We start from the raw sequence: 21,222 nt of genomic DNA, 5'->3' as shown, positions 1-21,222 counted from the left end.
GGGGATGAATGAGAGAAACAGGGGCGGGTTGTGCGAAAGAGAGAGAAAAAGAGAAAGAGCAGATAAATCTGGCGAATGCCCGAGAAGAACGGAAGGAAGATGGAATTGTGACGTACAGGAGAAATGCAAATGATCGTTTTGTTACGGCCGGGCGGGAGGGGGTGTTTCGGGACCCCGCGCTGTAAATGTGATTTTTTTTTTATTTTCTTTTTCTTTTTCCCTTCTTCTGTCTCTACACTTAGTTCCATTGATTATTATTATAATTATGATTTCGTTTAATAAACTATCACGTTAAAAGAAGCCCGCCAGGACGTCGTGGATTTTCATTTGGCTTTTTATTTCGTTATTCCCTCCTCCTAACTTTTCCGTCCCTCCACCCCCCAGTTGCACACAATATCTCTCTTATATTATTCTATATATTTTTATTTATTTCGAGAAAAATTAAATATATATTAAGACGTACACGGTTAACGCTTAAACAATGCCCAGGGATTTATTTTTCGTAAATCGCGCAAATTATTTATACCTTTCAATTAAACCAGTAATTAATTGATCCTGATTATTAAACACATGATTACCTGATGCCAACATCCGCGCAAGGTTCAGCCAATTATTTTCTAATAAATTGGAAAAATATTCAAAACCTGGAACGCCATTGAGCATAAAGTCATATTTCTGGCATTCCTGTTATAATTTTCTCCTCCCGAAATGTTAAGGTGATATGAAAGGGTCATTCCAATGTTCGACAAATTTCATTTTTTGAAGAAAAAAAATATATATCTCTGGTTCTTGTCCGCGATAAGAATTTTTTCGAAAAAAAAAGAAATGTCACGAGCAGCGCTTTATTCCTTAGGGCCTCCGTAATCACGTGTTAAAGTTTCAGATAATTCGGCGCACCCAGTTCGGAGAAAAGTTATATAAATATTTTCACTTCCTGTTATGTATATATCACACTTTCATATCACCTTAATGATTCCAAGACGCGTCCCTCTCGGTCGAGAACCAAATGAAGCGATCCAAAATCGAGTTCCATAGCTTCCTCGAGTCTCGTTTCCCTCCTCGATTAGAAAGATAAAGAAGAAAAAAAGGAAAACCTCCCTCGGAAGGCCAAAGGCGAGTCCGAAAGGGGTAAATTTCACGAGAGGGTAAGCTTGCGAGCCTAGGAACGAATCCAGTCAATTTCGCCCCCGAATTCCGAGCCTCCTCGTTTATTTATCCGCATTTCGAGGCTCGGAATAACTTCCAAGGAAAGTATCCCAGGTCGATCTCTCCGATTTCATTTCTTTTATAATATGTCATAGTAGACTAAAAACTAAGCGACACGTATTTTTTATTATCTGCCATTAAACCCTTTAAGGGGGTGAAACCACCATCCAAAGTAAGGCATGTCAAGGGGCGATTTGGCAGTTTCCCCCACAAGAACATAATATTTTTCAACCAATCCACCTGGAAAAGCTTTCTCATAAGGAGAAATGAAAAATATAATTCTCTCAATTAAAAAAAAAAAGACTAAAAACCAAGCGACACGTATTTTTTTTTTTTATCTGCCATTAAACCTTTTAAGGGGATGAAACCACCATCCAAAGTAAGGCATGTCAAGGGGCGATTTGGCAGTTTCCCCCACAAGAACACAATATTTCTTAACCAATCCACCTGGAAAAGCTTTCTTATAACGAGAAATGAAAAATATAATTCTTTCAATTAAAAAAAAAAAAGGCTAAAAACTAAGCGACACTTATTTTCTTTTATCTGCTATTAAACACTTTAAGGGGGTGAAACCACCATCCAAAATAAGGCATGTTAAGGGGCGATTTGGCAGTTTCCCCCACAAGAACATATTTTTTAACCAATCCACCTGGAAAAGCTTTCTCATAACGAGAAATGAAAAATATAATTCTCTCAATTAAAAAAAAAAAAAGACTAAAAACTAAGCGACACTTATATTTTTTTATCTGCCATTAAACCCTTTAAGGAGGTGAAACCACCATCCAAAGTAAGGCATATCAAGGGGAGATTTGGCAGTTTCCCCCACAAGAACGTAATATTTTTTAACCAATCCACCTGGAAGAGCTTTCTCATAACGAGAAATGAAAAATGAAATTTTCTCAATTAAAAAAAAAGAATATTAAGGGGTGAGCCACCCCTCACAGGCCTTACTTTGGATGGCGGTTTCACCCCCTTAAAGGGTTTAATGGCAGATAAAAAAAAATACGTGTCGCTTAGTTTTTAGTCTACGATAACATATTATTAAAGAAATGAAATCGGAGAGATCGATCGAGAGGGATACCTTCCTTGTAAGTTCCACGGAATCGCAAATACCGTCCAGAGATTCGCGGCGCGCTCGATTTTCACACGCGAGGACCTCTCCGTTCTCCCTCTCGTAACGACGTGCAATAACCTCGGGGAAAGTCAATAAAACGAAGGAGGGGCAAAAAGTAAGGAAGAAAACGCCGTTTTTCGCCGATACAGCGGACAGGGGGAAAGGAGGGACAGACAGAGAGAGAGGCACAAAGAACGGGAATTTTCTTTTTAGCCGGAGCGTCTTGCGAGGTCTTTTTGAAGATGTTTAACCGCACTGGAAAATAAATCCATGGAAATTTACATACATTTTTACATCCAACATAACGAGTTTTACGTGAAAATACGTAAAATGGAGGAATTACAGATCAGATAATGTATAGATGCCCGTGACATTGCATTACTGCATTTTTAATTGAATTAAATGTTACGTTGTAATTTTTGTTGTGGCGTGTAAGTCCTTTACCGTGTGGAAAGAAATCCATGGAAATTTACATATATTTTTGCACTCTACATAGCTGATGTTTTACGTAAAAATACGTAAAATGGAAGAATTGCCCGTGACATTGCATTACTACATTTTTAATTGAATTAAAATGTAACGTTACGTTGTAATTTTTCTTGGGGCATGTAAGACCTTTCCTATGTATGTAAATCTACGGGTTACCTGGTAATTTACATATTGGATGCGGATAAATATACGCTGCTGCAGAAAAATACATATTAGGACGTAGACTTAGCCAATCAAATCGTCTAAATTCAATCGCGATTCTCCTGCGCCTTCTTGTTTGAAAGCAATGCCAAAAGCTTCGGAACTTGTCCACCAGAGACGGCGCGTAGTGGCGCAGCGTCAGTCGTTGCTTGCGCTTGGCCGGTGAAGGTTCGGGTAATCTCCGGAGCTGACATGCCTAGGTCAAATGCTATACAATTGACATGAAAGAAGTAAGTACGTACCCAGGATAGTCTAAATTCAATCGCACGATTCTCCCGTGTCTTCTTGTTTGAAAACAATGCCAATCACTTCGAAATTTGTCTGGCATAGACGGTTCAGGTAATCTCCGGAGCTGACTTGCCTAGGTCAAATGCTATACAATTGAAGCGAAAGAAGTAAGTACCTCCCCAGGAACGTCTAAATTTAATCACGCGATTCACCCGCGTCTTCTTGTTTGAAAACAATGCCAATCGCTTCAAACTTTGTCTAGCATAGACGGTTCAGGCAATCTCTGGAGCTGACTTGCCTCGGTCAAATGCTATACAATTGACGCGAAAGAAGTAAGTACGTACTCAAAAAAGTCTAAATTCAATCGCGCGATTCTCCCGCGTCTTCTTGTTTGAAAGCAATGCCAAAAGCTTCGGAACTTGTCCACCAGAGACGGCGCGTAGTGGCGCATCGTCAGTCGTTGCTTGCGCTTGGCCGGTGAAGGTTCAGGCAATCTCAGGAGCGGTCAGGTGCTATAGAATTGACGCGAAAGAAGTAAGTATCTCCCCAGGAAAGTGTCTTACAATTAAGATTACGTTTTCATATAGAATATGTTTTAATAATTTTACATATGCACTGATAAAGATCGATGGAAATTTACATACACTTTTACATCCTACATAACTGAAGATTTACGTAAAAATACGTGAAATGGAAGAATTACAAATTAAAAAGTCTATAAATTCTCGGGACCTTGTATATTTACTACATTACTGCATTTTTACTTGAATTTAATGTAACATTACGTTGTAATTTTTGTTCCGGCATGTAAGACCTTTACTATGTAGAAAGAAATCCATGATAATTTACATACACTTTTACCTCCTGCATAACTGAAGTTTTACATGACAAAACGTAAAATGAAAGAATTACAAATTAAAAGATGTATAAATACACCTGACATTGTGTATTTACCGTATTGGGCCATTTTCACTTCAATTTAATGTAACATTACATTATAATTTCCAATAATTTAACTCAGATGCTGAATGTGATATATTACAGAGACAATGTAATATCGCTGTTATTTATTCTGGCATGAAAATAACCAAAGATTGAGTATGTAAATTTACATAGGGATTTTTATCAATGTAGGTTAACATAACAGACCCATCAACATTATCCCCGATTGGAACATTACCCCCGAAATTTCCACATATAACGTAGACCAATAATTAATATACACATTTAACCCGTAAAATTACCCTTTGTATGTAATATTAACCTTTATGTTTGCATATCAAATGTACGCCTACAATACGTTCTTTGGGTTTAATTAAATGCCGAATGTGATATATCACCCAGACAATGTGATTTTACGTTATTAACACATTCGCGACCTGCACATTTTTTCCATTTCAAATACTGAGTACCGGGGAAAATAATGAAATTCTTAAACTGGTTGCCGCAAACTTGTATCGTGTATCGTCATGGACGTGATTCACGTCAGCGGCAATCAGGAATAGAATTTTAAAATGACGTGAATTCACGTCAGCGGCAACGAGGAATAGAACTCGAAAAGGCGTGAATTCACGTCAGCGGCAATCAGGAATAGAATTTTAAAATGACGTGAATTCACGTCAGCGGCAACGAGGAATAGAACTCGAAAAGGCGTGAATTCACGTCAGCGGCAATCAGGAATAGAATTTAAAAATGACGTGAATTCACGTCAGCGGCAACCAGGAAATAGAGTTTGAAAAGACGTGAATTCACGTCAGCGGCAATTAGGAATAGAATTTGAAAATGACGTGAATTCACGTCAGCGGCAACGAGGAATAGAACTCGAAAAGACGTGAATTCACGTCAGCGGCAACCAGGAATAGAACTCGAAAAGACGTGAATTCACGTCAGCGGTCGCGAATGTCTTAACGGTGGCATCGATAATAACCAACCAATAAATAATAGAAATGTTCTAGGGTGTAAATTTACATGGGAGCTTTATTCAGTGCGGGATTACTGTTAACGGTAACGATAATTAGTGGTATTTGCGAGGCGAGCGAGAATGCGGAGGAAATTTGAAAAGCGCGCTCTTTTGCGCCCGCGAGGATGGGAGGGGAAGGGGGCGTGGGTGTGCGTGTGCGTGCGAGAAATTAATAAAATGCGAAAAGGAACTAATGGGAGCGCGAAATTCTAGCCGACGTAAGGAGAACAATATATTGCGTGGCGCGAACAGAACTGTGATATTTTAATGTATAGCGTTACGGGAAGACACAAAGACGAGGGAGAGAGAGAGAGAGAGAGAGTGACGCCGAGAACGAGGCCGGGATGAGAAAGAGGGCGAGAGAGATAATACGATGAGTAGAATTAACGGAGACTAGGCGTATATATATACATAGGCGATTGCGGATTATTGTATTTTACAAAAAGTGCATTCTTAAGCCACAGTTGTACGATAGGCCGGGCGTCCCTTGAAGCCTAAATCGGGTGATTGCGCATGCGCGCAAAAATGTTAGGTTATGGCGATCCTGATTTTCTTCCTTCGGGAGGAAAATAGGTTGTGTGGATAGCCAGATACTTGATACAACAAATATCGTGGCATATCGCGCCTAGTAATGTCATTTGGGATGTTTAACCCTTTGGTTACTAAGAGCGCCTAAAGGCGTCCGACGTTTGGTCCAATATTGCCTGCACGATCACACGAATCTCGCCCATATGTCGATATGATTTCGTGTTCAAAGGGTTAAGGTGATATGATATATGTATAATATGATATATATACATACCAAAAAGTGAAATTATTTATAAAACCTTTCTCCAAATTGGGGGCACCGAATTATTTGAAACTTCGTCACAAGAGTCCTAAGGAAGAACACGATGCTCGTGAAATTTCAATTTTCGAAAAAAGAAAAAAAGAAAGGATTGTTTTTATCTCGGACACAAATGAATGAAAAGACTTTTCTTTATATTTATAAAACTTTTCTCCAAACTGGGTGCACTAAATCATTTGAAACTTTAACTAGTGATTATGGAGGCCCTTAGGAAGAATACGATGCTCGTGAAAATTGAATTTAAAAAAAAAAAATTGTTTTCATTTAGCGTAGACTAGAAGCAAAATCACATTTCTTTGTGAAAAATCATATTTCACAAGCGTAGCGTCCTTCCTTAGGGCCTTCATAATCACATAGTGTTAAAGTTCCTCCATCATCATAGTGTCAAAGTTTCAAATGATTCGGTGCCCCCAGTTTGAAAAAAATTATTATAAATATTTTCACGTTTTGATGTATAGAATAACCCTTTCATATCACCTTAAGGGAAAGTTTCGAGATACTCGAGGCGACTTGAAAGGTTTTTTTGAGGTATCTTCGAGAAGCATCTTTTAACCCTTTCATCGCCATGGACCCAGAAGTGCGTCCGACTTTTGGTCCAATATTGCATGTACGTCCTGATGAAATTCGCCCTTACGCCGAAAGGGTTAAGCTTTGAGGTATTTTCGAAAAGCATCTTTTAACCCTTTCATCGCTATGGACCCAGAAGTGCGTCCGACTTTTGGTCCAATATTGCGGGTACATCCTGATGAAATTCACCCTTAAGCCAATAAGGCTTAGTGTCGAAAGGGTTAAGCTTTGAGGTATTTTCGAAAAGCATCTTTTAACCCTTTCATCGCTATGGACCCAGAAGTGTGTCCGACTTTTGGTCCAATATTGCATGTACACCGTGATGAAATACGCCCTTACGCCAATAAGGCTTGGTATTGAAAGGGTTAAACCTTGAGGAATTTTCGAAAAGCGTCTTTTAACCCTTTCATCGCCATGGACCCAGAAGTGCGTCCGACTTTTGGTCCAATATTGCGGGTACGCCGTTATGAAATTCACCCTTACGCCAATAAGGCTTAGTGTTGAAAGGGTTAAGCTTTGAGGAATTTTCGAAAAGCATTTATTAACCCTTTCATCACTATGGACCCAGAAGAGCGTCCGACTTTTGGTCCAATATTGCGGGTACGCCGTTATGAAATTCGCCCTTAAGCCATTAAGGCATAGTGCCGAAAGGGTTAAGCGGAAGGAAATCTCCGAATTCGCTTTTGGGGACGCCCGGGAAATGTGCGAGCCAATATGGCGTCCATGTTTGATCGTTTCCTGTTTGTAAAACCTAAATGTCTCTGTCGGAGGTCTCTCGTTGCGACACACCGAACAATTTTACCGAGCCCACTGAGATGGTTAGTTAGTTAAGTACGGTGTCTGTAAGTTCTAACGAGCCCTTTAAGCCCTCCAGGCCCTCGCCTCCCCCTCCCGCGGTCCTGTACTATACCCTGACCTTGACCTTGACCTTGACCCCGGCAACTTGACCTCTCCATCTCCACGACCTGCGACAAGTCCATGACACTTTCGATCAGCCGCAAAACGCCAGAAAAAATGGGGACGTGCGAGTTCTCCTTTATCGCCGATCATGCAAGAGATAAGAGTTATCGAGATATCAGTAACTTGGTTCTTCAAATTGGGTTTGATATTTTTTATGTTATCAGGAGTAGGTTTAACCCTTTGCACTTCTTTGTCGAGGGTGATTTGACATAAGTAATCGACATCTCATTAATTGGAGATTAATTGGAGAGTTTATTTTACAATATCGCATTTGAGAATTCATGTGTAGCCAAGATCAAATTTGAAAACGGAAAAGTGGTCGACATCAAATTTGAAAATAGAAGAATAGCCAGGATTGAATTTGAGAACGAAGGAATGATCGATACCAAATTTGAAAATACAAAAGTAGCCAGGATTGAGCTTGAGCGTTTATTGTTTATTGAAATTGCGTTTAGAAAACTGAAAAATGGTCAGGATAGAATTTCAGAACTCACGAGTTATCGGGATCTAAAGTTATCGAGACTGGAAACTCCAAAATGATCAGGATCGCACTGCAGAATTAAATGATGATTGATAATGAATAATAAAGAAGTAACAATATTTGGTACCCTAAAGATATAAAATATATCCATGCAACTCGACGGCTGATGAATTTTGAGGACACAGAAAATTTGTCGAGGGACCCAAGGGTTATCAGGCACCTGATAATAACCAGGAGTTCCGAAAAGGACCCAACGTCAAGTCTCAACGATAACAATATTTGAGACTTATATATATACAATGTTTGACGAATAGAACTCGAAAAGACGTGAATTCACGTCAGCGGCAATTAGGAATAGAATTTGAAAATGACGTGAATTCACGTCAGCGGCAACGAGGAATAGAACTCGAAAAGGCNAATATTTAAATAAATTTTGAAGGCACAGAAAATTTGTCGAGGGACCCAAGGGTTATCAGGCACCTGATAATAACCAGGAGTTCCGAAAAGGACCCAGCGCCAAGTCTCAATAAGATTCGAGATTCCAATAACGATTGCAAACTCGAGAGAATTCAAGAGACCGTGAAATATCGAGAACTCGATATCCTTCAGTTATCGAACACTCGATGGTATTCTAGAATCTGGTATTTACCGAGACGCTTATCGCGATTAATCAAATCTGAGTAATTACTGATTTATGAAATCGATCAAGTCTTTTACAGTCCACGTTGAGAATGATACGAATTAAAGCGTTTCATGTGCCATTTCGGTGAAGTAATGACGAAGAGATCGATGTAAAACTGTCGAAATCCCGGGAATTCATTATTCTAACGACTGTTTAGGACCAACGTCGCCATCTGTGACGTTTAACTGCAACTAAATTTTTTGCTCTAAAAAGTCGCGTTAGCCCCGAAACAAGCCAAGATTCTCTTGCAATCATTGGTGAAAGTATTTTCCATATTTTCCCATCTGATTCTGTAATACTCCATTTCTACGGTATTCTAAATTGTTTATTTTGAAGTATTTTACAGTCCACGTTGATAATTATATGAACTGAAGCGTTTCATATGTCATTTCGGTGAAGTAATGACGAAGAGATCGATGTAAAACTGTCGAAATCCCAGGAATTCATTATTCTAACGACTGTTTAGGACCAACGTCGCCATCTGTGACGTTTAGCTGCAACTAAATTTTTCGCTCTAATAACCCGCGTTAGCCCCGAAACAAGTCAGGATTCTCTTACAATCGTTGGTGAATCTATTTTCCATATTCTCCCACCTGACTCTGTAATATTCCATTTCTACAGTATTCTAAATTGTTCGAGCTAAGTCCTGAAACTCTTCATTTTCGATTCTAACCCCCCAAGAAGCGTAAAACGCCGAAAACGTGCCGGGACCACCACGCCATGTTCATTCCAGTCCATGATAAATAAATCAATTTTGGATGAAAAATGAAATTTCATGAGTTTCAGGACCTACTTTAGGACCTCCATATTCCCGTGGTAAAATTTGAAACGAATCGGTACCCCCAATTCAGAGAATATGTTCCCCAACGATTTGACTTCTCAGATATATCTAAACTGACTCTTTCATATCGTCTTAAGACGTAGGGTTTCTTTTTCTTCTTTTTTTTTTCTAATCCAGGGAGAGAAATCAAACGAAATCTCAGGAGGAAACTCTTCAATTTCGATTTTAAGCCTCCATGAAGCATAAAACATCGAAAACGTGCCCGGACCACGCCATGTTGGTTCCAATACAAGATAAGTAAATAAATTTTTTATGAAAAATGAAATTTCATGAGTTTCAGGACCTACTTTAGGACCTCCATATTCCCGTGGTAAAATTTGAAACGAATCGATACACCCAATTCAGGGAATACTTTCCCCAACGATTTGACTTCTCATATATACATAATGTGATATATAAGATGATATGAATGAGTCAACCTATACATGTAATTAACACATTATTATGGTATATATATTCCATAATAACCGAAACCTTCGAGTTTGATAGTGGAGTTTAATCCGAATCGAGAAACGACCAACGGCTTGAAAGAAAAAATAATTAAAAAAAGGACCGTAAAATGTCATGTGCTCGATAACCCTCTATCACTGGATATCCATCAGAACCCCATCGAGATATTTATCGGGAATAATAAAGGACCTGAGTAATTATTGATTAATAATGTCGATAATGTTCCGCGATAACCATCAGAGTTCTCGAGCCAGATCCGAGTAGAGTTCTAAACCCAGTAAGTTACGTAAGAAACGAAGAGAAATTCCCGGTAACTTATCGGTCATTTCTCCAAAGCCTTTTTTATCGAAGAAATTATGAGAATTTGAATTTTTCAACAGATCGAACGAGAGGTTTCGATTAGCTATAGAGAAACATCGTAGAGGGGAATTTCCGTTGTACGTTCTCCGTAGCCAATGAAAACCTCCCATTCGCTTCGTCGCAGAATGAAATATCAGTTCATTTGAAACAAATCACATGGAATATTCCGTGAAGTTGTACATACGTGAATATTTTTAGCTGGAGGTAAATCCGACCCTATAATCAATATTTTCTAACAGTAATTATTACTCTATAGCTTGAACTTTGAAGTTGATTGAAAAAAGAAAAAGTTATTTAAACGAAGAAACCTAAAGTATAAATAACAAAATTAACGTTCTCTTAAATTCTCAATGTTCCCGGTAACTTACGGTATGTTTTACAGTTACCTTCTCGAATTTAATGTCACCGAGAATTTTCGAACTCTGGATACGAGGCCGACGCTAGCGACTCTACCGGGAGATCGGCGAAGCAATTGGCGCTGTCGAGAACTCGCACTTCCCCCAAATAGGCGAATAATAAAAAGGAAATTGAACAGAGACGGGAATGTCGGTTAAACTCCGAGTATTCCCAAATTCGGAGGCAATCGGCTTGCGACTTAAGCGCCGCCAAGTGCAATACTGACAAATGTGGAGATTTTTAAATAGAGAGAGAGAGAACGAATGGGGGAGAAAACGCGAAAGAACGAGAGAGAGAGAGTGAGCGCAAGGGAGAGCAAGAGAGAAAGCGAGAACTAGGTTTGAGGGAGACATTACTACTATTAGGTATTACTGTACGTAAGGTAGGCGATGAAAAGTAATAGCGTAGGGAGAAAATGCGAATAAGGCGAAAGAGAGAGAGAGAAAGAACGCGGCTCCGGATTTTCGGCAAATCCGTCGAAAGTCAAAAGAGACGCGACCGATCCCTAATCAGTAATCATCCTAAGATATGTGCCCATAATTATGAAAGTGGTCTAAGTCATATATCTTTTGTTTCGAAATTACATTGAATTAATTTCCTTTGAAATAACTGATAAACTCATTTTTTTTTTTAATTTTCACTTAGACCACTTTCATAATTATGGGCACATATGTGTCCGATGAAGTGGAATCCCGATGTCGGGAAGGTGAGGATCTTTAAGTTTAGTTTCCATTCGAACCGTCGGAGGTCGAGAATCAATCCGATCGGTAAGTGGACGCGCGGCTGAGCGCGATCGGTAAGGCAGGGATCGACCGCGCCTCGGGACGAAAGGGCCGCGCGCACTGCATCTATGGTAATAGGTAATCCTAGGTATAAACTACGTGGAATTCGTCTCTGAATGTCGTTTAGAGGTCTCGCCGATCGGGGAGCTGGGGACAGCGACCGTTTCGCCGAGCGAGCCAACCCGCGTCATCCTCTGGGAGAGAAGACTCCTTTGTCGCGATACAACGAAGCGTTGATATCTCGTCGGTTCTAAGACTTATCTTCGAGCGATCCGCCGTTCGTTTCCTCGTTTATATCCAGTTTTTTTCTTTTTTTTTGTTTTCTGCGATCCTCCTTAGACCCGAGCACGGTTAACGTACAAAAGTGAGAGAGAAAAACGTGTATAGTTGTTTTAACGGCGCCCAGGCGGCGCTGCGCGCGCCCGCCCCCGTTCAAATTTCCCGCCGCCACTTGGCGGTATCACGTGACCGGGCGTCACGTGACGCGCCGCAGGATAGAGGCGGCCTCCGGAAAGAAGCCGGCCGACGACCGAACTAACTGCGTACAATGGTCACTTTGTTAATGCTCATTGCGCTACGACGAGATTGATTCCGAAAAGCACGTTGAAATAAGTCCCGGATTAATTAACTTTGCCGAGGTAATGGCCGATTTGGTTTGGCCGTAAGGATTCCGCTGAGTGCTCGGGCTCGTCCCTGTAAGACGCCGATTGGCCGGAAGTTCGGGAGAAACCGGAAGGCAGGTAATATGGTGATTTCGAAAATTATGCCGCTGGTTGTTGAGCTAAATCAGTTGGCCGTACTCTTTCTGGAAAGAATTTACGGGCAGGTTTTTTCAAATGCGACACCACCGAATGACTCCATTAGTCCTGTTGGGCATTGCGAGGAAGAGAACCTCTATAAATATTATCCGACACCCTGAGTTCATCTTAAATGTTTAAGGTGAAGTGAAACCCGCCCTCAAATCAGTCGCTTCGAATGAGACACTTTTTTTTAAGGGTATTGGATCGAACCGTCTAAAACTTTGGTCCTGTTGGGCATTCTGAGAAAGAGAACCTCTATAAATATTATCCAACACCCTGAGTTCATCTTAAATGTTTAAGGTGAAGTGAAACCCTCCCTCAAATGCGAAGCAAAATGACGTCGAGCTCTGATATCTCAATTAGTATACAATTATTGAAGGCTCTAATATGAGAAACGAAAGTGTCAGGACAATTGTACGACAATTTAGGGCACTTTGGTAATCGAGAAACTCGCATTTGAACGGGATAAAGGGAAAAAAAGTGTCTTATGCGCTGCTATGCTAAAACGATGGTAATACGAGGTCTCGGGGTGAAAATTTAATTGACACGGAAATCACATATGGCGCAGGGGGTCCCTCTGCAGTCAATTAGGGCCTCAGAAACTATGAATCCAGAGGGTTTCCGGAGTTATACTTGGATTTCTTTATAATTATTGTACGAAAACGGTAGATGGAGCATGCCATTTAGTACAATACCGAATATAATTCGACCCAGCTGTCAATATAAAAACGAACGTCGGCAACGTAGGCATTTAGAAAAACCTTTTTCACCGACGTCGATCAAGTTCCTCGACGTGTTTCACTTCACCTTAATATCTTAAGCATACGTTACTTCCATAGTTAAAATTAAATTCTTTTCAATGCCTCTCGTGTCCGAAGTATGTTATTAAAGGAAAAGCCCGTTCCTAATATTTAAAAAATAGTCCCTTAGGTTATTTTTAAGGTGGATCTCCTCTCAGTGCCCGCTCGTCTCCGTAGGCGTCGAATCACTGTACACGATAATCGGCTTTCCGAATTTCGAGCCCGATGTTTTATTCACAGCGAATTCCGCCCCTGTAAAACAATGCCCTACCATCATCATTGACACTAACTGTTCGTCCTTTTTAACAAATATAACAGAACTTACGTCTTACTAACGAGGAAGCGTACTTTGCCAGAGAGCTCCAATGGATTCTAACCCGTTGCGGCATTCTGACGATGCGCGGCTTTTTCTTAACCCTTCCTTGCGTTCTATCTCAACGTTATGGTAACGCCATCAATAATTGCATCTTCTGTACTCAAAAGTTAATCAACATGGATTATTTATAAATTATGTTAAGGGGATGTGAAAGTGGCATCCGAAAGATCAATCGTTCATAAAACTTTTCATAGAACTGGGTGTCTCAAATCGTTTCATACTTTAAAACGTGAATATGGAGACCCTAGGGTAGGTCCTGAAACTCGTGAAATTTCATTTTTCATCAAAAATTTATTTACTTATCATGTATTGGAACCAACATGGAGTGGTTCGGGCACGTTTTCGATGTTTTACGCTTCTTGGAGGCTTAGAATCGAAAATGAAGAGTTTCAGGACTTAGCTCGAACAATTTAGAATACTGTAGAAATGGAATATTACAGAGTCTTTAGAGCAAAAGTTTAGTTGCAGCTAAACGTCACAGATGGCGACGTTGGTCCTAAACAGTCGTTAGAATAATGAAATTTACGGGATTTCGACAGTTTTACATCGATCTCTTCGTCATTACTTTACCGAAATGACATATGGAGCACTTCAGTTCGTATAATTATCAACGCAGACTGTAAAAGACTTGAACATAAATATAAATGTCGGTAACGGGACGCGCCAGCTTATGTTCCCACTTGAGTATTCAAAATGACGTTTCCACCAAAAAAGGTATACATGAATATTAATTTATCGATATTGATGAAATTTCTCAGCGCCTTTCATATCATCTTATATACAGGCGGTGTATACAGTCGTATTGCTGGCGTACTCTGTCGTTGATTGGACAAAGATTCACGGTAGTGATTCAGAACTCTATTATCGTGGGTAGACAATAGAGGTTCGCTGAGGCGTTTCGTAAATGATCCGCTAGATGTCGCAGGTACCTTAGTTTATATTGCCATCTTTAACGAATAGTTAGAACTTCCAACTGCGCAAAATTCCTCATCTTTCAGGTTGATATAGAAGCAGAGTTGGGAAATAATATACGTGGTTTTCTACAGGTATATTACAACGTATAATACGTCCCTAGTTTTCTATGCAGGCACGAAGTATATTACCCCAAACTAAATGTGCGAAGCGCATGCGCAATATCGTCAGTACGCATCCACATATCCGCGCACATTCGAAATTTCAAATGTATGCATATATGTGCATTTGACGTTTGTTTGTAACGGCTGATAACGGCTATTTGAAGTCGTAAGATTCGTAACCAATATTTGTATCATAATGTGTAAAGGTGGAAGAGCAAAAAGTAAATTATGGGATGAAACAAATGGACAAGATGGATGTTTATAACCTAGCGGGTACCGCATGCCCTACGTCTAGCTTGTCCGCCATATTTGATACGTTTTCTCATGGTTTTCTACGTTTTCTACGGTAAACTACTTGATTTACGTAGTACATACGTCAAAAACCACGAAAAAAATTACCCAACCTTGAAGTTAGAACTTAAAAGTAAATTATGGGATAAAAAGTAAATTATGGGATGAAACAAATGGACAAGATGGATGTTTATAACCTAGCGAATACCGCATGCCCTACGTCTGTCTTGTCCGCCATATTTGATACGTTTTCTCCTGGTTTTCTACGTTTCTCCGGTAAACTACTTGATTTACGTAGTATATAGTCAAAAACCACAAAAAAATTACCCAACCTTGAAGTTAGAACTTCCAACTGCGCAAAATTACTCATCTTTCAGGGTGATATGGAAGTACCAAGATTTGCCGGAAGAAATAAAGTGGAACTTGGCGCTGATGGTATATTAACTTATTTCTAACACTGTATTCTCTATCTACGAATGGATTATTTCGCTGGCCTGTAAATTTGTTCTGCTAAAGATGACTTAAATATAGATAATTTTCATTATCCGTAAAGGTGATTTCGAAGAACTGTCAAATGATAATGGTAAAGGAAATCACTCCTTGAAGAATTAATCTTTCAATGTTTATGCATGTATTGATTTAAGGAACTCTAGTCAATAATGGCATTTTTGGAGGTGAGTGGTTTAAACTTTATCTTTTACGGGTACATAACCTCGAATGTGAATATCATAAATCTTATGTTTCCTTTTAAATTTAGTGGCGTCGTTTCAATTTCTTCGATCTTAAGAGAGAAGTTGATTCTGGGAGAATTGCCGAAGCTCTTGGAGTAAGTCAATTAATTTAATTAACCCAAATGCTTTGTAAAAATTTCTAGGATATAAATGCAATTACAATAAGCACCGTTTTTAATGGTGACAACATAATAATTTTATACATTTGTTAATACAATATTTGTGGCTCACGTTGCACAGAGTGCACGAGTTACGGCAGCTACGAGTGGAAACGGCAACCTGATCTTCTGCGATGACTCTGGTAATGTGCATGTTGTTAATCGGACGTACCAAGTTCAGACATTCCAGGCGTACGAAGTCATGGTCTCGCTGGCGCAACAAGTCCAGCACTCGACCTTTCTCTTCACGATTGGTGTGAGTATCATAATTAAGTTTTATGGGATCCGAGTCTCATGTTTAAACTATTTTAGGAAGATGAACATGGCTGTAATCCCACGATAAAGGTTTGGAATCTCGCTAAGCCAGATAAACAAGGTATCCCAACTTGCATAAGAATCACTAGGGCAATACCCAGCTATCGAGCGGTTCCGCCTACGGCATTATGTGTTCATGCAAATTTAACGATAATGGCTGTTGGTTTTGAAGATGGTTCAATCATGCTCTACAGGTAAACGTTAAAGGAAATCAGTTCATTCTCAAATACATCTGGAACATTAATTTGATATAATGTTTAAACTTTTAGGGGAGATCTTACTGGGAAGCGGAAAAGCAAAATAAAAGTTTTAAAGGACACGAACATTTGTATAACGGGTCTTGCGATAAGGTCCACCAGCAAGCAAAATCATCTCTTTGTTGCTACGACTAGTAGCGTTTTTCTATATAATATTTCTGTAAAAGATATGGAATACAAATCACCGCTAGACAATATGGGTTGCTCTGCTAAGTGCAGCGTTCTTGCAGAATCCATGCCGGATGGTCACTTCATGATCGGTCGTAATGATGTGTGTGTTTTATGCCAAACGTGTTTATACACTCAGTGCTCTTATGACATGGTTTACATATTCCGACTTCCCTCTAATGATATTCGTATAGTACAGTTTCCATATAACTAGAACGATCCTCATATAGTACGAATCTTTTCATCGCACTATTCACATTGAAATATATATTTTCCAGTTTTTCCCAACATGGTTTCGATGCAGCACATTTTGAAAACAAGGAACGAATGAACCGTGTTATAAGAAAGTTGAGTATACTACTTTATCATCTCATTTATATAAAATAATATTTTGTTAGGCCATTTATTGTTACACTCCGGATGGAAGAGGTGCGTGCTATGCAGTAGAGGGCCAAAAGATAATGCTAGAATGGTTTCGCAGTTACTTAGTCATCGTTGCCAAGGAAGCTGCGAATGTTCCAAGGACAACCACTACGATATCTGCAAAGCCTAAGTATTTTATTACTGAGAAACCTTTAAAGACAAATTCAAGTTTTTAGATGAGAGAAATTCTGTATATTGACCATTCCTTTATAGCACCATCGAGCCGATACCACCTGGTGTAGACAAACACGTTATTACTGTACTCGATATCCAGAATAAGTTTATAGTATTCTCTGCCCCGATGCTCTCGGTTCAGGCAGTTCTATCCGAGTGGGGAGGATTCTTCATTCTTAGTGGCGAAGGAAAACTTTATCATCTGGATGAAAAGGATTTACAATCAAAGTTGGCCCTCCTCTTCAAGAAAAACCTTTACGATGTTTCAATAAGGTATGACACTTTAATGAAATCTAATTCAGATATTTCAATGATGACGATGAACTTCATTAACACATCTGAACACGAAAATCATTCCGTGCTCTTTATCAACTAGATATGAAAGTTAATTTCATTTCTCTTTATAGAAGTCACGTTTATATTTAATGGACAATTTATATTTCCAGGATAGCGGAGAATCAGCAATATGATGCCGAAGGACTTGTTGATATCCTAAGACAGTACGGCGACCATCTTTACTCGAAAGGAGATCACAACGGAGCAATAGAACAATACATTCAGACCATCGGCAAGCTGGAGCCATCCTATGTAATAAGAAAATTTTTGGACTCGCAGCATATCGACAACTTAACAACATATTTACAAGCACTGCATAAAAAGGGCCAAGCCACCGAAGACCACACAACTTTGTTATTGAATTGCTACACCAAGCTGAACCACACCGACAAGTTGAAAGAATTCATAATGGTAAGTGGAGTGCGTTGTTATTTGTCTGGGAGATTTAAATATAACATGTCGCTTGCAGACCAAGGACAGGAAAGTAGATTTTGACGTTGAGATAGCTATAAAAGTCTGTCGACAAGCTTCTCCAGAAGACGCTCTTTTGTTAGCCCAAAAGCATGGTAAACACGACTGGTATCTGTGCATACAGATCGAAGACAAAGGAGAATATATAAAAGCTCTCGACTACATAGCTACTTTGGACTTCGATGAGGTAAATTTTAATTTTAATTTTCACTTCGATTAGATAACATATATGCATTTTTAAAAAAAACACTTCATTCCTGTTACAGGCAGAAGCTAACATGAAAAAATACGGAAACATTCTCATTGAAAATGTACCAAACGAGGCAACGGAGTTCCTAAAAGTTCTCTGCACGAATTACAAACCCAAGAGTTCTCAAGCGGAACAGGTAATTCTACTGATATTATATTTAGATAGGAGCTAGTAATTGCATTTATTCTTTTGTGAAAAAATCTACGATATAATAAAATGACAAATCTTGAATCGTAGAATTTGTGGAATGAGAATGAAGAGGGTACTGACAGAGCGAACCCGAAAGATTTCATCCATTTATTCCTGAACAACTCGGAACGGCTGGTGGAATTCTTAGAACACTTAACAAAATTCGATATCAAGTTAGTGGGATCGTTAGATCAAAGTGGAATTTCATTTGAACGAAGACTTCCTCTCCGATGAATTATTATCTTCTTCTAGATGGAGTACCCTAGTTTACAATACATTGGTGGAGCATTATCTCCACGTTTGGTCCGCCCTCGAGAATGAAGTATCCAAACTCCAATATGAACAGAAAGTTGTTCGCGTCTTGCAGAGCTCAGAGGCTTGTTACGACAAAGAACAGATTCTGATCCTCTGTCGACAACACAATTTCCGTAAGGGCCTTCTCTTCCTCTATGAAGAAAAGAAACTGTGAGTGATTGTAAACCTCTCTCTCATAATTATTTCTCGAAGTGATTAATTTTCTCCTTATGTAACGAACAAATTTCCAGGTACCAAGAAATCCTTCGATACCATCTCCGAGAGGGTGAAGACGAGCAAGTTCTGGCAACTTGCAAAAGATTTGGTCATCAGGATCCAAATTTATGGATACAGGCATTGTGGTGCACTGCAAGAACTAAGAACTCCTCTCCGAAGCTCCTAACTGACATTCTCTCCTACATCGGTGTGTATCTAAATACTGTTACGGTACAATTTCTTACATGAAATTATTCTTAGAGAAACTAATGTATCATATCCTTTGTGTAGGGAACAAGAGATTGCTGTCTCCTTTGATGGTGATCGATGCCCTTTCTACGTCATCGACCTGTACTTTAGGAGATGTTCGGTCTTACCTCAACAGCGTACTGAAATCTGAGTACGAACAGACTCAAGCTGATGCAGAGTTGATGGAAAAATACAGAGCAGACACTGTGAAACTTCGAGAACAAATAGAGACCATTAAAAATAACACAATCATTTTTCAAGGCTCCCGATGCAGTGCCTGCCACCATCAGTTAGAACTGCCATCGGTACACTTCATGTGCCAACATTCCTACCACCAACAGTACGTTTTGTGTCCAAATTGGATTCGGTTAAGGTGAAGTGAAACCCCCCTTAGATCAGTCGACACAAATAAGACACTTTTTTTTAAGGGTATCGGATAAAACTGTCTGAAACTGACACATGACTCGTGTGCACCTAGAAATTGTCTTGACACTTTCAACATTTGGATTTTTACAACACATTTATTAACTTATCCCACACCAGAACCAAAATGGTGTCGAGCTCTCATATTTCGATCAATATACAATTATCGAAGGCTCTGATATGAGAATCCAAAGGGTCAGGAGAATTTTACGACAATTTAGAACACTCTGGTAATCGATAAACTCGCATTTGAACGGGATAAAGACAAAAAAAGTGTTGTATGCGCTTCTATGATAAAACGATGGTAATACAAGGTCTCTGAGTGAAAATTTAGTTGACCCGGAAATCAGAGATGGCGCAGGGGGTCCCTTTGCAGTCAATTAGTGCCTCGGATATCATGAATCCAGAGGATTTCTGGAGGTTTACTTCGATTACTTTATAATTATTGTACGAAAACAAGTGGAGTATGCCATTTAGTACAATACCCAATATAAATCGACACAGCTGTTAATATATAAACGAACGTCGGCAACGTAGGTACTTAGGAGAACCTTTTTGTACCGACTTCGGTCAAGTTCCTCGACGTGTTTCACTTCACCTTAAAATGAGACCTTCTTCGTAAATACGTTGTAAAAAAGTTGTTGTATTTCCAGTTGCTTCCAGAGTTTCTCTGAAAACGAGAACGAGTGTCCAGCTTGTCTGCCTAACAACAAAAAGCTTCTCGATATCAACAAGGCCCAGGAGCAATCGAGAGACCTTCATGAAACCTTCCACAGTCTTTTGGATCGCGCTGAGGATCCATTTTCTTTAGTAGCTGAATATTTTGGGCGAGGAGTCTTTAAGAAGTTAATGGTCATTACCGACGCAGACAAACCTTTGACAATTCCACCAAGGAAGTTCGAAGAACCAAAGCCTAATTATAATACTTACGGGCCAGGTGCCGAAGCTAAAATCAGACTGACCGAAGGGAATAGCAATCCATCCTTTGGTACGTGTCCCAGGAAGATGTGATCTTCGAGAATTTCCAATAAAAATTGCACTTGTAATTATTATTTGATAGCCAGATATTTTTACTTTAGGACCTAAGGAAGATGGCGTGTTAATTAATAATCCAACTGTTGCAGTTAAGACAGAGACTCGTCGTTCAGATACCTCTTCGAATCCTATCGTAGGAAAGGGAGAAGATATTCTTCGAACATTCCCAAGGCAAGACGTATACTCTTCATCTTTGGAGGCTAATGTATCGGGAACTGGGAGTGGCTTGTCAACGCCTAGAACTAATTCCAGAAAAGCTTCTCCAGTTCGTATTAAGGAAGCACGAATCTTGAATAATTCTTCGCCAAAGGCATCTCCGATACAGAAGCCCTTCATCCTGCCGAAGACTCCGATAGAGCCTGTGAATCCCTTCGAAGGGGATGGCTTCGTTAAGTCCAAGAATCCTTTCGATGAGGATGAAGATGCAAATAATCCTTTCAAAGATGACGATGATGACTACGATAAGAACCTAAATCCTTTCTCTATGTAATATTAAAGACTTTCTTTCTCTCCGAGCATTTGTGGATTGGTTGACGCAAAGAGAATCATCGAAGGGTTCTTTAGAGAATGTAATGTCAAAAGTAATTGTATAGAATGCGGAATATTTGCTTCAATTGAGAAAGGTA

General features: G+C 39.5%; 1 protein-coding gene across 2 annotated transcripts; it reads left to right on the top strand.

Moving 5' to 3' along the window:
• Positions 1-15,131: 15,131 nt before the first annotated feature.
• Positions 15,132-21,108, top strand: LOC105698536 (vacuolar protein sorting-associated protein 11 homolog). 2 transcript variants are annotated; one of them, XM_012422861.1, is made up of 16 exons: positions 15,132-15,581; positions 15,665-15,733; positions 15,879-16,052; positions 16,109-16,305; positions 16,381-16,639; positions 16,935-17,089; positions 17,173-17,406; positions 17,580-17,880; positions 17,939-18,127; positions 18,207-18,326; positions 18,428-18,552; positions 18,632-18,844; positions 18,925-19,097; positions 19,181-19,478; positions 20,215-20,549; positions 20,686-21,108. In XM_012422861.1, the coding sequence occupies exons 1-16, from the start codon at positions 15,567-15,569 to the stop codon at positions 21,084-21,086; spliced, it is 3,258 nt and encodes a 1,085-aa protein (XP_012278284.1). In that variant the 5' UTR covers positions 15,132-15,566; the 3' UTR covers positions 21,087-21,108. The 2 variants fall into 2 exon arrangements, with proteins under 2 accessions (XP_012278284.1, XP_012278294.1); XM_012422871.2 differs by having other exon boundaries at positions 20,215-20,603; positions 20,686-20,807.
• The last annotated feature ends 114 nt before the right edge of the window (positions 21,109-21,222 follow it).

The sequence above is a fragment of the Orussus abietinus genome, unplaced genomic scaffold (assembly GCF_000612105.2).
Source record: "Orussus abietinus isolate OABI.00-Male unplaced genomic scaffold, Oabi_2.0 scaffold291, whole genome shotgun sequence".
Lineage (NCBI taxonomy): Eukaryota > Metazoa > Arthropoda > Insecta > Hymenoptera > Orussidae > Orussus > Orussus abietinus.
The sequence above is the reverse complement of the archived record's forward strand: the minus strand, read 5'-3'. Positions and strand labels throughout refer to the sequence as shown.

Excerpts from the sequence above, each read along its gene's own strand:
- LOC105698536 (XM_012422861.1), top strand. Across the intron at positions 16,306-16,380 it reads GGTTCAATCATGCTCTACAG|GGGAGATCTTACTGGGAAGC; the intron begins GTAAACGTTAAA and ends TTAAACTTTTAG. Across the intron at positions 19,098-19,180 it reads TGACATTCTCTCCTACATCG|GGAACAAGAGATTGCTGTCT; the intron begins GTGTGTATCTAA and ends TCCTTTGTGTAG.